The sequence below is a fragment of the Ovis aries genome, chromosome 1 (genome assembly GCF_016772045.2).
Source record: "Ovis aries strain OAR_USU_Benz2616 breed Rambouillet chromosome 1, ARS-UI_Ramb_v3.0, whole genome shotgun sequence".
Classification (NCBI taxonomy): Eukaryota; Metazoa; Chordata; class Mammalia; order Artiodactyla; family Bovidae; genus Ovis; species Ovis aries.
The window spans coordinates 179,066,159-179,078,629 of NC_056054.1; the positions used below are offsets into that span (position 1 = coordinate 179,066,159).

General features: G+C 39.9%; 1 protein-coding gene across 4 annotated transcripts in view; it reads right to left on the minus strand.

The window, feature by feature from the left end:
* The window catches only part of CFAP44 (cilia and flagella associated protein 44), a 125,863-nt gene that overhangs the window by 111,673 nt on the left and 1,719 nt on the right, over positions 1-12,471 (minus strand). Inside the window, exons 2-5 of one of the 4 annotated variants that reach the window (XM_015092445.4) lie at positions 9,526-9,627; positions 6,854-7,000; positions 6,247-6,406; positions 567-729 (exon numbers count right to left, since the gene is read on the minus strand). In XM_015092445.4, the coding sequence (XP_014947931.2) occupies positions 567-729; positions 6,247-6,406; positions 6,854-7,000; positions 9,526-9,622 (567 nt within the window). In that variant the 5' untranslated portion in view covers positions 9,623-9,627. Of the gene's footprint in view, positions 1-566; positions 730-6,246; positions 6,407-6,853; positions 7,001-9,525; positions 12,408-12,471 lie in introns of those variants that run through there. The other 3 variants (XM_042231405.2, XM_027979978.3, XM_042231421.2) reach the window with 3 other exon arrangements.

Below are 12,471 nucleotides of genomic sequence, written 5' to 3' on the forward strand. Positions count from 1 at the left end.
TAAAATGAGAACAAGGTGATTTAATAGTATTCTTTCATGCTGAGGATGCCCAAGGAAGCAGAGAGTGAAGATACAAGAGAGAAAATGACTAATGGAGACAGACACCTGGGAGGAAGGAAGAGACAGACTTGAAATCACACATCTTTTTGTCGACTATTTGAAATTACTGAGTAGACAATTATACTTCATCTCCTAATGTTCAACTCTATACTTGCATTTTATCTGGCATTTAGCTCTAATTATTACATGAACTACCACTCATGTTATTCATCTTAGTATTTTTGCAGAATGGCAAAATAGCATTTAATGTAAAAAACCTGCATGACTCTAGGAAAGTCACTCAACCTCTATTAACTGCATTTCCTTATCTGCAAAATGAGATGACAATATTAGTAATATCAATATAAATAGTGTAATATTGCATGAAGCTAATGTCAGTGAACGTAGTGGTTGTAATCACGAATTGAAAATGCCTTAGAATAAAGATTGCTGTGCACCTCATGCAATCCCATGACTCCAAATGAACCCACAATTGGGTTGCTTTTCCTAAATCACCAAAGGCATACCCCAGTGACACCAATTCCGACTCCACTGCTACTTCGCAAGTAGCTCTGTTCTTTGGTTTTCAGATTCAGAAAAATCAACTGGTTTCCAGCTATGTACATCACGATACTGCTTTCCAGAAGTTTCAGGTTGGCCCGCTTTCTGGAGTCATAACCAAAGGAATGTCTGCGGGTAAGTTGCTAAGGAAAAGAAGCAAAGCACAGTAACCATGGGGGGTGGCGGTGAGTAAGCAATGAAATTAATATATTTTTTAAACCCATACCCTTAGTAGCTAAATTTTATACCAAAACAGTTTTTTTAATGTATTACTAATGTAACTAAAGACTCTGATGCTGGGAGGGATTGGGGGCAGGAGGAGAAGGGGACGACAGAGGATGAGATGGCTGGATGGCATCACTGACTCGATGGATGGGAGTCTGAGTGAACTCTGGGAGTTGGTGATGGACAGCCTGGCGTGCTGCGATTCGTGGGGTCACAAAGAGTCGGACACAACTGAGCGACTGAACAGAACTGAATGTAAACTTATTTTTAAACTATGTCAAAATTGTCATACTCTAAGTTAATAATTTAATTTTCCTAGGAAAACCCTGAAAGCACATTAATTTTAATTTTGTTTTCAATAAAAAATAAAGTTGAACTTTCAATTTGAGTACTATAGGTTTCCCTCGTAGCTCAGTCAGTAAAGAATCTGCCTGCAATGCAGGAGACCCAGGTTTGATTCCTGGATCAGGAAGATCCCCTAGAAAAGGAAATGGCAACCCACTCCAGTACTCTTGCCTAGAGAATCCTATGGACAGAGGAGCCTGGCAGGCTACAGTCCACAGTGTCACAACAGTCGGACCCGACTTAGTGACTAAATCACCACCAAGGAGCAAAGGCGCTCCCTAAATAATTTCATTTTCCTCTCTCCTGCTAACATTTCCTTTCTGTATCACTAGTATACACGGGTATATAGATGAATGTGTGTGCATTGATGCTATAGAGTATAACTTCATTTGGGAGGAGGGTTCATGTTTGGGAATGCATGTAAGAATTAAAGATTTTAAAATTTAAAAAATAAAAAACTAAAATTAAAAAAATAAAAAATAAAAAATAAAATAAAATAAAAATTAAAAAAAATAGGTTTAAAAAATTGAGCTGTAAACTATTTTCAAATGTACATTGTTACTAGACTCAAGTTCAAATTAATATAATCCAAAATACGACTATAATAATTAAATGAGATCAACCTATTAAAAAATTATCGTTTGCAAAGAAATATATTACACAGTGTAACTTAAATAGATTCTTATTTTCCAAGAATTCATTGCTGAACACAAAAGTTGAAGGTACACAAGACAAGTATCTATTTTTTGAGCCCATGGTTTTCTTTTTAATCTGATTTTAGAGGATTCCTCATATTTGTTAGTAAATACTTTCAGAAAAAAAATTATACAGAGATTTTAACAAGAGGATCTGTAGGATGTTAAAAAATGATCAAATTTTAACTAGTGCAATTTGAATTATGAAATATAAATTATAACTAACAACAAGTAACTATACCTATCTCATTGCCTAACAGTTAAATTGAAAAAGAGAGAGAAAACATTTCAGGGGCATTTGTACAAGAAAAAGGAATTTTATAAATTTAAAGACACAAATGCCTAAAATGGAATCTTATGAAGAAATGCAAATGAATATGTGATCTAAGATCTAGATGAAGCTATTCTTGCCTTATGGAGAATACCTGGGGCTGCCTCACAAATAAAGACTAGAACCTAACAGAGCCTGGATTTTGTTATTGTTCAGTCACTCAGTCATGTCCAACTCTTTTTGACCCCATGGACTGTAGCATGCCAGGCTTCCCAGTCCTTCACCATCTCCCAGAGTTTGCCAAACTCATGTCCATTGAGTCAGTGATGCCATCCAGCCATCTCATCCTCTGTTGTCCCCTTCTCCACCTACCTTCAATCTTTCCCAGCATCAGGGTCTTTTCCAATGAGTCAGTTCTTTGCATAAGGTGGCCAAAGTATTGGAGCTTCAACTTCAGCATCAGTCCTTCTAATGAATATTCAGGACTGATTTCCTTCTGGACTGACTAATTTCATTTTCTTGCAGCCCAAGGGACTCTCAAGAGCCTTCTCCAGCATCACAGTTCAAAAGCATCAATTCTTCGGTGCTCAGCTTTCTTTACAGTCCAACTCTCACATCCGTACATGACTACTGGAAAAACTGTAGCTCTGACTATATGGACTTTTGTCAGAAAAGCAATGTTTCTGCTTTTTAATACGCTATCTAGGTTTGTCACAGCTTTTCTTCCAAGGAGTGTCTTTTAATTTCACTGCTGCAGTCACCTTCTGCAGTGATTTTGGAGCCCAAGAAAATAAAGTCTGTCACTGTGTTCAGTTTTTCCCCATCTATTTGCAAAGTGATGGGACTGGATGCCATGATTTGGTTTTCTGAATGTTGAGCTTTAAGCCAGCTTTTTCACTCTTCTCTTTTCACCCTCATCAGGAGGTTCTTTAGTTCCTCTTCTCTTTCTGCCATTAGAATGGTATCATCTATATCTGTGATTGTTGACATTTCTCCCAGCAATCTTGATTCCAGCTTGTGCTTCATCCAGCTTGGCATTTCACGTAATGTACTCTGCACATGGGCTTCCCTTATGGCTCAGCACTTGCAGTGTGGGAGACCTGGGTTCGAGCCCTGGGTTGGGAAGATCCCCTAGAGTAGGGAAAGGCTACCCATTCCAGTATTCTGGCCTGGAGAATTCCATGGACTGTATAGACACTCAGACATGACTGAGTGACTTTCACTTTCACTCTGCATATAGAGCTTTCTACGTGGTGCTAGTGGTAAAGAACCCACCTGCCAATGCAGGAGACACAAGAGATGCTGGATCTATCCCCTCGGTCAGGAAGATCCCCTGGAGGAGGGCACAGCAATCCACTCCAGTATTCTTGCCTGGAGAATCCCATGGACAGAGGAGCCTGGCGGGTTATAGTCCATAGGGTCACAAAGAGTCAGACATGACTGAAGCAACTCAGCATGTTTGCCCTCACTCTGCATATAAGTTAAATAAGCAGGGTGACAATATACAGCCTTGACAGAGCCTGGTATGGGGCAGGAAGTTCTGCCTACCCTCCTTTTCCCTCTCCTTAATCACTGCTCTCACCTTTCCTTCTTCTTCCTCTCTTTTCCCTTTTCCCAGATACCAGTGTAACACTCTAGAGGGCTAGAGGTACATTTGTAACTATGAAGAGAGAAATGAGGTACAATCCCCTCACTAATTTGGATGATAGAGAATCAGAGACATGCTCATTAATCTAATATTATCATCGCTGATTTCAAGGGGGAAACTCTGCCTTGCAGCTGCATTGATTGAGAGCCCTTTCAAATGCAGAATGGGTAAGACTGTATCTTCTCAGACACACTCTTTCTAAATCAATCACAACCTGCTTGAGGACAGAGAGTGCTTCTCATTTATCTGTTTCCTGGAATGCCCCCCAGAGTCTTGCACATAGTAGGCTAAATGGATAAATGAATGAATGCATAACTAGAGTCTGCACTCCCCCTTTTAGACCCAGAAGACAAGGCAGTCCATAAGCAGAGCTCTGAAAAACGTAAAAAATGTATTCTGATATATCTCCAACTTCCTTGTGTTTTACTTCATCCTTTCTTCTGGCATCTTTTCTTAACTTCTTACCAAAGGCCTAGGGACTTCACTGTCCGTCCATAGCCACCTAGGACCTCTACTTTAAAATGGTGTTTAAACACTATCTTAAGTTCTGTTTAGTGTCTTTTACAAATTATGCTGTGGTTTAGGTGATATTTTATAAACTACACATTTATTGATTGATTTAGAAGACACAAATTTTAAGTCTGATGTATATAAAGCATTTTAAAAGTACCTGGGGCACACACATGACAGCTGACTTCTTGGAGCTTCTCACAAGAAACAGAGATTATTTGTTCCATCTCCAGAGAGCAGGACAAAGTCTAATGCAGGACATCCATAAAGGCAGATTTTGATTCAAGATCTGGAAGAGCTCTCTAATAATGGAAGCTATTCAAAAATGGGATCAGCTGCTTTGTGACTGCCCTGGTTTTGAAAGTGATCAAGACAAGCCCAAAGCTTACACATTCACTCATCCAGCATGAGCAGAAAGGATTCATGCACTGAGTCAAAAGTCAAGATCTCTCTGGCTCCCTGATTTATAAACTTGGCGTCTCTCTCTAAAACAGAGATCCTTGTATTCTGAAGCAGCAAGTCCCTAGTGTTGACAGCCAGGAGAAGGCAGCACAGTGAAAACTACCCAAGAAGTTTTTCAGAGTACATATGCCCAAAGCCCCATCCTCATGGAAATAATGCCAGTAGGTCCAGGAAGCTTTCTGAGCATGTGCACGTCAGTAGAAGCTTCTAGATGACTGATAAACCACCTCATTTTAAAAAATAGGCTAGAAGGCCAACAGCATAACTTTCATTGGTCCAAGGGCTACAGATTTATTTTTTTTAAGGCCCTCAAGAAAGAAAACTCCAGGTTACAAGTTTCAGGGTGAATTAGTTTTAGTTATACCTAGGATTGGAGAAGGAAATGGCAACCCACTCCAGTGTTCTTGCCTGGAGAATCCCAGGGACGGGGGAGCCTTGGTGGGCTGCCGTCTATGGAGTCGCACAGAGTCGGACACGACTGAAGTGACTTAGCAGCAGCAGCAGCAGCAGGATTAGAGAAACAGAGTTAGAAGCTAAAATAACAATCTGTTCAATCTTTAAATAAAAAGCAAAACTGAGTCAGGAAGTACACTGCCCTACCTCTGTACTGCTGCTATTGCTGCTAAGTCACTTCAGTCGTGTCCGACTCTGTGCGACCCCAGAGATGACAGTCCACCAAGCTCCCCCGTCCCTGGGATTCTCCAGGCAAGAGCACTGGAGTGGGTTGCCATTTCCTTCTCCAATGCATTAAAGTGGAAAGTGAAAGTGAAGTCGCTCAGTCGTGTCCGACTCCTAGCGACCCCATGGACTGCAGCCTACCAGGCTCCTCCGTCCATGGGATTTTCCAGACAAGAGTACTGGAGTGGGTTGCCATTGCCTTCTCCACCCTACCTCTGTAAGCACCCCTTTTATAAAGGGCCTAAACCTCAGTGTTTAGGCCATGTGGTCATAATCACTGCCCTTTGGAAGGTAAACATACTAAACTGCTAAACAAAGGCCTTAATGGAAATTGTCTTCAAACCAGTGCCTTACAAACCTACATCATAAAGTGACAGCAAACCCCAAATCCCCTTGTTAATTTTCCTACTTTTAAATTTCTCTATAGACTCTTATTCTCCTATTAAAACCTGTACTTTTGTTCCCTGCTTCCTCCTCAGGGTTATCTTCTCTTTAATTTATCTGATAAATAATGTGAAAGTACTAAGGCCTGACAATGGCCTTGTTAGTGTTTTAAGAAGGGGGATCAGTGATTTTCACTTGACAGGCACTGAAAAAGGGTGCCAAGCTGGTAGAGATAAATGGGAATAAAAGTCCTCCTGGTTTCCTTCACATCAGATCTCCTGAAATGATAGCCAGAAAAGCATTATTTCTTTTTATGGTTATTTGGCTTCTAACAAAAGCTTAGTCTAAATTAAGACCATGGCTATAGTTTGCCAACCCCTGACCTAAAAAGCTGAAATTCCAAAATTATACAAGACTGGAGTGGATACACAAGTGTAAGAAGATCCAGCGGTATGTTTGAATCTGGAGTCACAAAAGGCATTGAGACAAGCTCCATGTAATCGTAGAAGAAGCTTTCTGATATTTTCCTCTTAACTTCTTCCTCTGCCTCTTCTGCATCTGGGGCAGGAGTTTCCATATACCGAGATTCTAAAAAGTTAAAAATATTTTAACTAAGAAGAGTGTCTGATCAATCCTAATATCATATTTCATGAAGACAAGAGGAATGTATCTAGCCCATAATACTCTAGCAGGAACTACTACTCCTGGCCTGAACACAGGATGTACCACAAGTGAGCACCTGGTTCCAGCAGTCTCAAAAGACAGCACATGATCAGTTCCAAGGAAGAGTTATTCTCACTAATGTAGGGTGGATCGTTCCCTATACCATCCCACTGCCCAGAAGAATCCAGTATGAGTATGTGATTCTCAGAAATGAAATATACAGCTCCAGAGCTGCTAAACCACCCTATCAGAATATGTTTTATGTTCTTTCTTTTATCATTCCCCACATACCTTGCAAACATTTCTTTTATGGATTTACAACTGTTAAGTTAAAACAGGGACAATCACTGATAGAAAACTAATAAAAATTACCTTCAAGGCTTTCTGCATAGTCATCTTGAAGTGAACTTGAACTTCCTTCCACATATGATTCATCATCCTCTATATATGATTCTTCCCCTTCAGTAAATCCTTCGCCTATGGTATTGTCAATAGACTTGTGATCCTCTCTCACAGCAGCTATTAAAAATAAATTGTTTTAGTAATTTCTAAATTTGAATTAAACATTTTCTTATTTTCAAAGAGGCTAATATGTCCAATTCATGTGTACTCTAAATTGAATGAATTTTAAACTCAAAAATTCTTTAAAAAAACATTTTATTTGGTCACTTTTGTAGCTTTACAAAAATTGTTTCAAGCTTTTCCTGTGAGTTAATCTCCATTTTCACTTCATTACCAGTTTATTTCCTATCAAAACAGACTTATAAGGAAGTAAAAGGTAAAGAAAAAAAGATTGGCTAGTATGCTGCTATCATTTTTTCAATTTAATTTGATTTGACCAACCTGTTATTTATATGGGACCTTTTAAGGGCTTCCCTAGTGGCTCAGGTGGTAAAGAATCTGCCTGCAATGTGGGAGACCTGGGTTAGATCCCTGGGCTTGGAAGATCCCCCGGAGAAGGGAACAGCTACCCAGTCCAGTATTCTGGCCTGGAGAATTCTACATAGTTCATGGGATTGCAAAGAGTCAGACATGACTGAGTAACTTTCACTTCACTTTCATGCCAAAGATAAGTAAAGCTGACTGAGCAACTAAGCACAGACAAGAATAAACTTCTCTGGGTGTGACTATTTATCTCTGAATGATACCCCAGGAATAAGTCAGATTATTCTCTTTAGAACAAGCTAGAAGAGAAAGAGAACTGGAATGGGAGTAAAACAGACCTGCTAACAGGTCTAAGTTAGCGTTCAGACCAAGGCCAAACATGAATGTGGTTCAAATATACCATGTCAAGCAGGTGAAAGGGCCAAGTAAAGTTTCAGAATAACAAGGCAGAAATGGTAAGTGAGCTAGAAATAAGTGGAACCACGTAGCAGATCTAGCTGTGAAAGTGAAAGTGTCAGTCCTCAGTTGTGTCTGACTCTGCGACCCCATGGACTGTAGCTCGCCAGGCTCCTCTATGAGATTTCTCCAGGCAAGAATACTGGAGTGGGTAGCCATTCTCTTCTCCAGGGGATCTTCCCAACCCAGGGATGGAACCCACAGGCAGATTCTTTACTGTCTGAGCCAAGATCTAGCTGAGATGAAGGTAAAAGATGAGAAATAAGGCCCAAGACTAATATGAATGGGGCAAGAAAGCTGGGCCAAGCCAATGAACAAGACAACAGGATAGGGTTCCATAGGATTCATGCATTTGGATGGAAAGGAAATAATCCTGGACACCTAGACGTGGCCCCATTTCTTGAATTGCCCCAACAGGGACCCTTGGGTAACTATTCTCCAATAATACCATTGAACAGATATCTTAGCTCTTCCATGTGACTATCACAATGAAATATTATTTCCCTGTCTGTAAATTAAAATATTAAGAGCTTGATACCCAAGCTGCCATGAAATGAATTAAGGCTGCCAGCTTGGATAATGGAATTGGGAGTGAATACAGGCGAAGGGGAGTAAATCATTTTTCTAAAAATGAATATTCTGAGCCTAGATGAAGGGCTGTGACACTGATAGGAAAAGTGGAGCTTGGAAAGAAAAAACTAACAGGCGGTGCTGGACAAAAGGTCATTATCATTAAATCCATCCATCCAGGAAAATGCTGCAAAGGACTGGAAACTATACAGTAGACGATCCTCTGTGCAGGAAGCAGAGAGGAGCGTAAATGGAAAAACAAAAGAGATGCAAACTGAAGTTTTTTGAGGAGAGTGATATCTGGGGAGGATAACTCTAGTGGAGGTATGGTCAGGATGACTTGAGTAGAGATCCTTGTTACAAAAGTCCAAGCAAGAGAAGATAAACACCTAAAGTAAAACATAATATGGAGAAATCATGGATTGGCCAGATAATGCCTCAGATAAACTGAAAGAATTTAATGTAAAATTTATAAGTAAATTGATTTCCCCAGGACCTGATCTCCTCTAGGTGAATAGTAAAAATTGTATTTCTGAAGCTAGACTTAGGGCTAGAAACTAAAAAAAGTCAAGATTCCACTAAGCTACCTCACACCATGATGCCCAGTCAGAAAGAACTGGCAGTCTTTTAAAAATCCTCTTACAAAATCTTCACTTTCCCTTCTATCTACATGTGAGATTCTTCCATGTATGGTATCCAATTTAATTCTCAGACAGCTCACAATGGTCATTTTGTGGGTAGAATAATTGAGGTACAGAAAGCTGAAATAATTTATCTAAGATCAAGCATCTCTAAATAGTAGACCCAGGACTCAAAACTGAAGTCCAGTTCTCTTTCCATTACACTGTATCAGAGGGGCCCATTAAAGACCTCATAGACCCGACAGGAAGGCGCCAGACCAGATATGAAGATGGGTCACTATCAGTATAGAGATGATAGTAGCTTCTCTGTTCTTTAGGAGCTAGAGATAAAATGATTAAAACACAGAATCTGCCCCCTAAAGAACTTAAGAGTTTAGTAGAGGAATTAAACAAGTAAACTTCTCTGTCATATAAACTTAGATATGCACTCTTTAAAAATTATTTTACCTAAATTTAATAATAAAGACCCTAAGTGTACACAATTTTACTTACTTCCTGATGGAGATCTAGAGGAATGAGACTGCCTTCTGTCACTCTTGGATCTATCTGATTTCTCCCCATCAGCATCCTGATCATCTGGTTCCTTCATTTTCTCTGTAAGCATAAAATTGAGACTGAGAAAGGGAGAGGGCTATAAGACAGAAATCAGAATTCTTTTCCGCTCAACAAATTCCACAAGCACCAAACACCATATGTGTTGACAATCTTATGTTTACACAGTATCAGAAATGACTTTACCAGCGGGAGGCCACACCTACCATCAGAGACCTCTGCAGTGTGGCAAAATAGAGTCAGATACTCCCTTCCTCCAGGCAAACTTGTCACCATGGTGCCCTCTGGTTTTCCAGAGGTCCACAGTGGGACACCACCCAAGCCCATCATTATTCCCTAAATGCTCCACCATTAAAATTAACCTTCTGCCATCCTGCCTCAGGTTCATCCCCTCTGCTTCCTCTTTCCATCATCAAATTCCCCTGGTGTTGCTAATCAATTTCAATATTTAAATATTTGTTGAGGACATATTCTGTGTATCAAGTCTTACATTAGGCACTAAATTACAGTACTGAACTAGAAAGATACAACCCTTAACTTAGTCCACTAAGTTTAGAAAGACAGGTATTAAAAAAGCAATTAAAATGTAATGAGTTTTACAAAAATTAGGGTGCTGTGGGCACATATAGCAAGAAGATGAAACCATGTCTGGAGTTAGCAAAGAGGCATTTGAGATAGGAGATTAGACGAGGTTGGCCAGGCATGAAGTGGGAAGTGAGGGAGCTTCAGAGAGATGCTTGCGTCTGTGAAGGGCTGAAAGCAGGCTACTGGCTAGATCAGGAGAGTAAAATGGACATTGAAGAGTAGGCAGGCAGCAGATTATATAATTGTCTCTAAATTTTGCTAAGGAGTTTAGAACTTATTTCTATGGCAATTGAATGCCACTGAAGGTCTTTAAGGAGGGGAATGACATGAGATGTTTTCTCTGTCCTCTCTCTCTATTGCAGCTCTTGTAGATGAAAACACCTACTATATCTTTCTTCTAAGTTTTCCTTTCCCTGCACTAAACATTGCCTGTTTCCTCAGCATTCTTCTATGGCATGGCTGGCAGGCCGAGTAGAAGTTCTATCTGGATCAGATCTGTGGTTAGATTCAGGTTTGAATCCCAGTTTTGCCTAAAGTTTAGCTAATAAAACTTTACATCAATTCCTCTGCTGTAAAACGAGAATGTAGAGAAAATGTCTTATAAGGCTACTATGAAAATTAGCTGAACTCCTGCATTATTATACCATTCTGATCTCCAAAGATTGTCTCCCCAAAGCAGCCATGATCTACACTACATGATCAGTGCAGGAGAGGGTAGGATGACTCCACCTGCCTTCATCTTCTGAACATAGACTGTAATCCATCTGTTTTCTTGCACTGACATAACAATGACACCCTCTCTTGATTTTTTGTTCATTTTAATTCTTTGAGAATGAAGGAATTGGGAAGTTGTAACCTGGTGAGGCTTTGATGACAGAGAGACTTGTTTGGCCAAGAAAAAAAGGTTAGCTTGGCCAAAGTCCAAGCTCCTAACATCCCTTAACCTGTTAGTCCTTTTATACATAAAATGGGGATGATAAGGTTGTCTGGCAGAATCATTGTAAATATTAAATGAGATCTTTTATACCCACAGTCCTCAACTCTGGCTGTACTTTACAATCACTTTGAAAATGTTTCACAACATACCATTCTTACGGTCTCACTCCCTATGTAATTCTTTTGGGCAAACAGAGAATAGGAACCAGAGGTAAACATCAGTGGTTTAGAGCAAACTCTTTATTAGGTACTGGAAAATGGGCATTTTACTATCACTACTATACATCTCTTTAATACAGCGAGGGCTCAATAAATATGACTAAATCTTGACAGTTGAAAGAGGTTTAATCTTATTAGGTCCAACCTCTCACCCAAGATAAGTCACACATCTACAGCTCAAGCCCAGCACCACTAGAAAAGTAGTCTTGACTCTTCCTGTTACTAGTTGTGGGGTGTTGAGTCAGTATTTAACCTCTCTGTGCCCTCTCATCTATAAAGTGCAATACCCACTTCACAAGGTTGTTCTGAGAGCTCAATGAGTTAATAAAGTTTTCAAAGAACAGTGCCTGACACTCACTATATAAAATAGGGATGAATGTATCACTTCCTGAATAAAGGAACAAATCAAAGAAAACACCAAGAGACACCAGCTTCAATTTACACATATTAGAGAGTGAACACATTCTGTTAATGAGTACTTTCTATTTCTTAGTAAGCTCATTTTATATTATACGAAATCTCCCTTTCTGCAGCTTGAATCTATTTGGCCCTTATTCTTCTGGGAACACATAGGACAAGTTTTTCTGTTTACTATAGCCATTCAAATAATTGTAGCTGGTTTACTTTCCTCCCCAGATCCTCTTTTCCAAGCTAAAGCATCTCAATTCTTTCAACTATTCCTCACCAACATATTTTCAACTTTTTTCAGCATCTGGGCAGATCAAGAAATTAATTCCCAGTGCATCATATACCCCTCCCAATTTTACATGTACTTTGAAGGATCTGGACACTTTCCAGAAGATATGAACCATCACTTTACTGGTTAGGGACATTGTGTTTTTTCAAGGTAGCCTAATATTATGCTATCTGCAAGGGTGGGGTGAGCAGGCTCATTATATACTGACTCTTCATAAGCCATTTGTGGCCAACTAGAATCACTAAACCTTATTTGTGTGTTCCTAACCATGTCCTATCTTATACAACTAAACTAGCTAGGTTTGGGCAGAGAAGACAATGGCACCCCACTCCAGTACTCTTGCCTGGAAAATCCCATGGACTGAGGAGCCTGGTGGGCTGCAGTCCATGGGGTCGCGAAGAGTCGGACACGACTACACTTTCACTTTTCACTTTCATGCATTGGAGAAG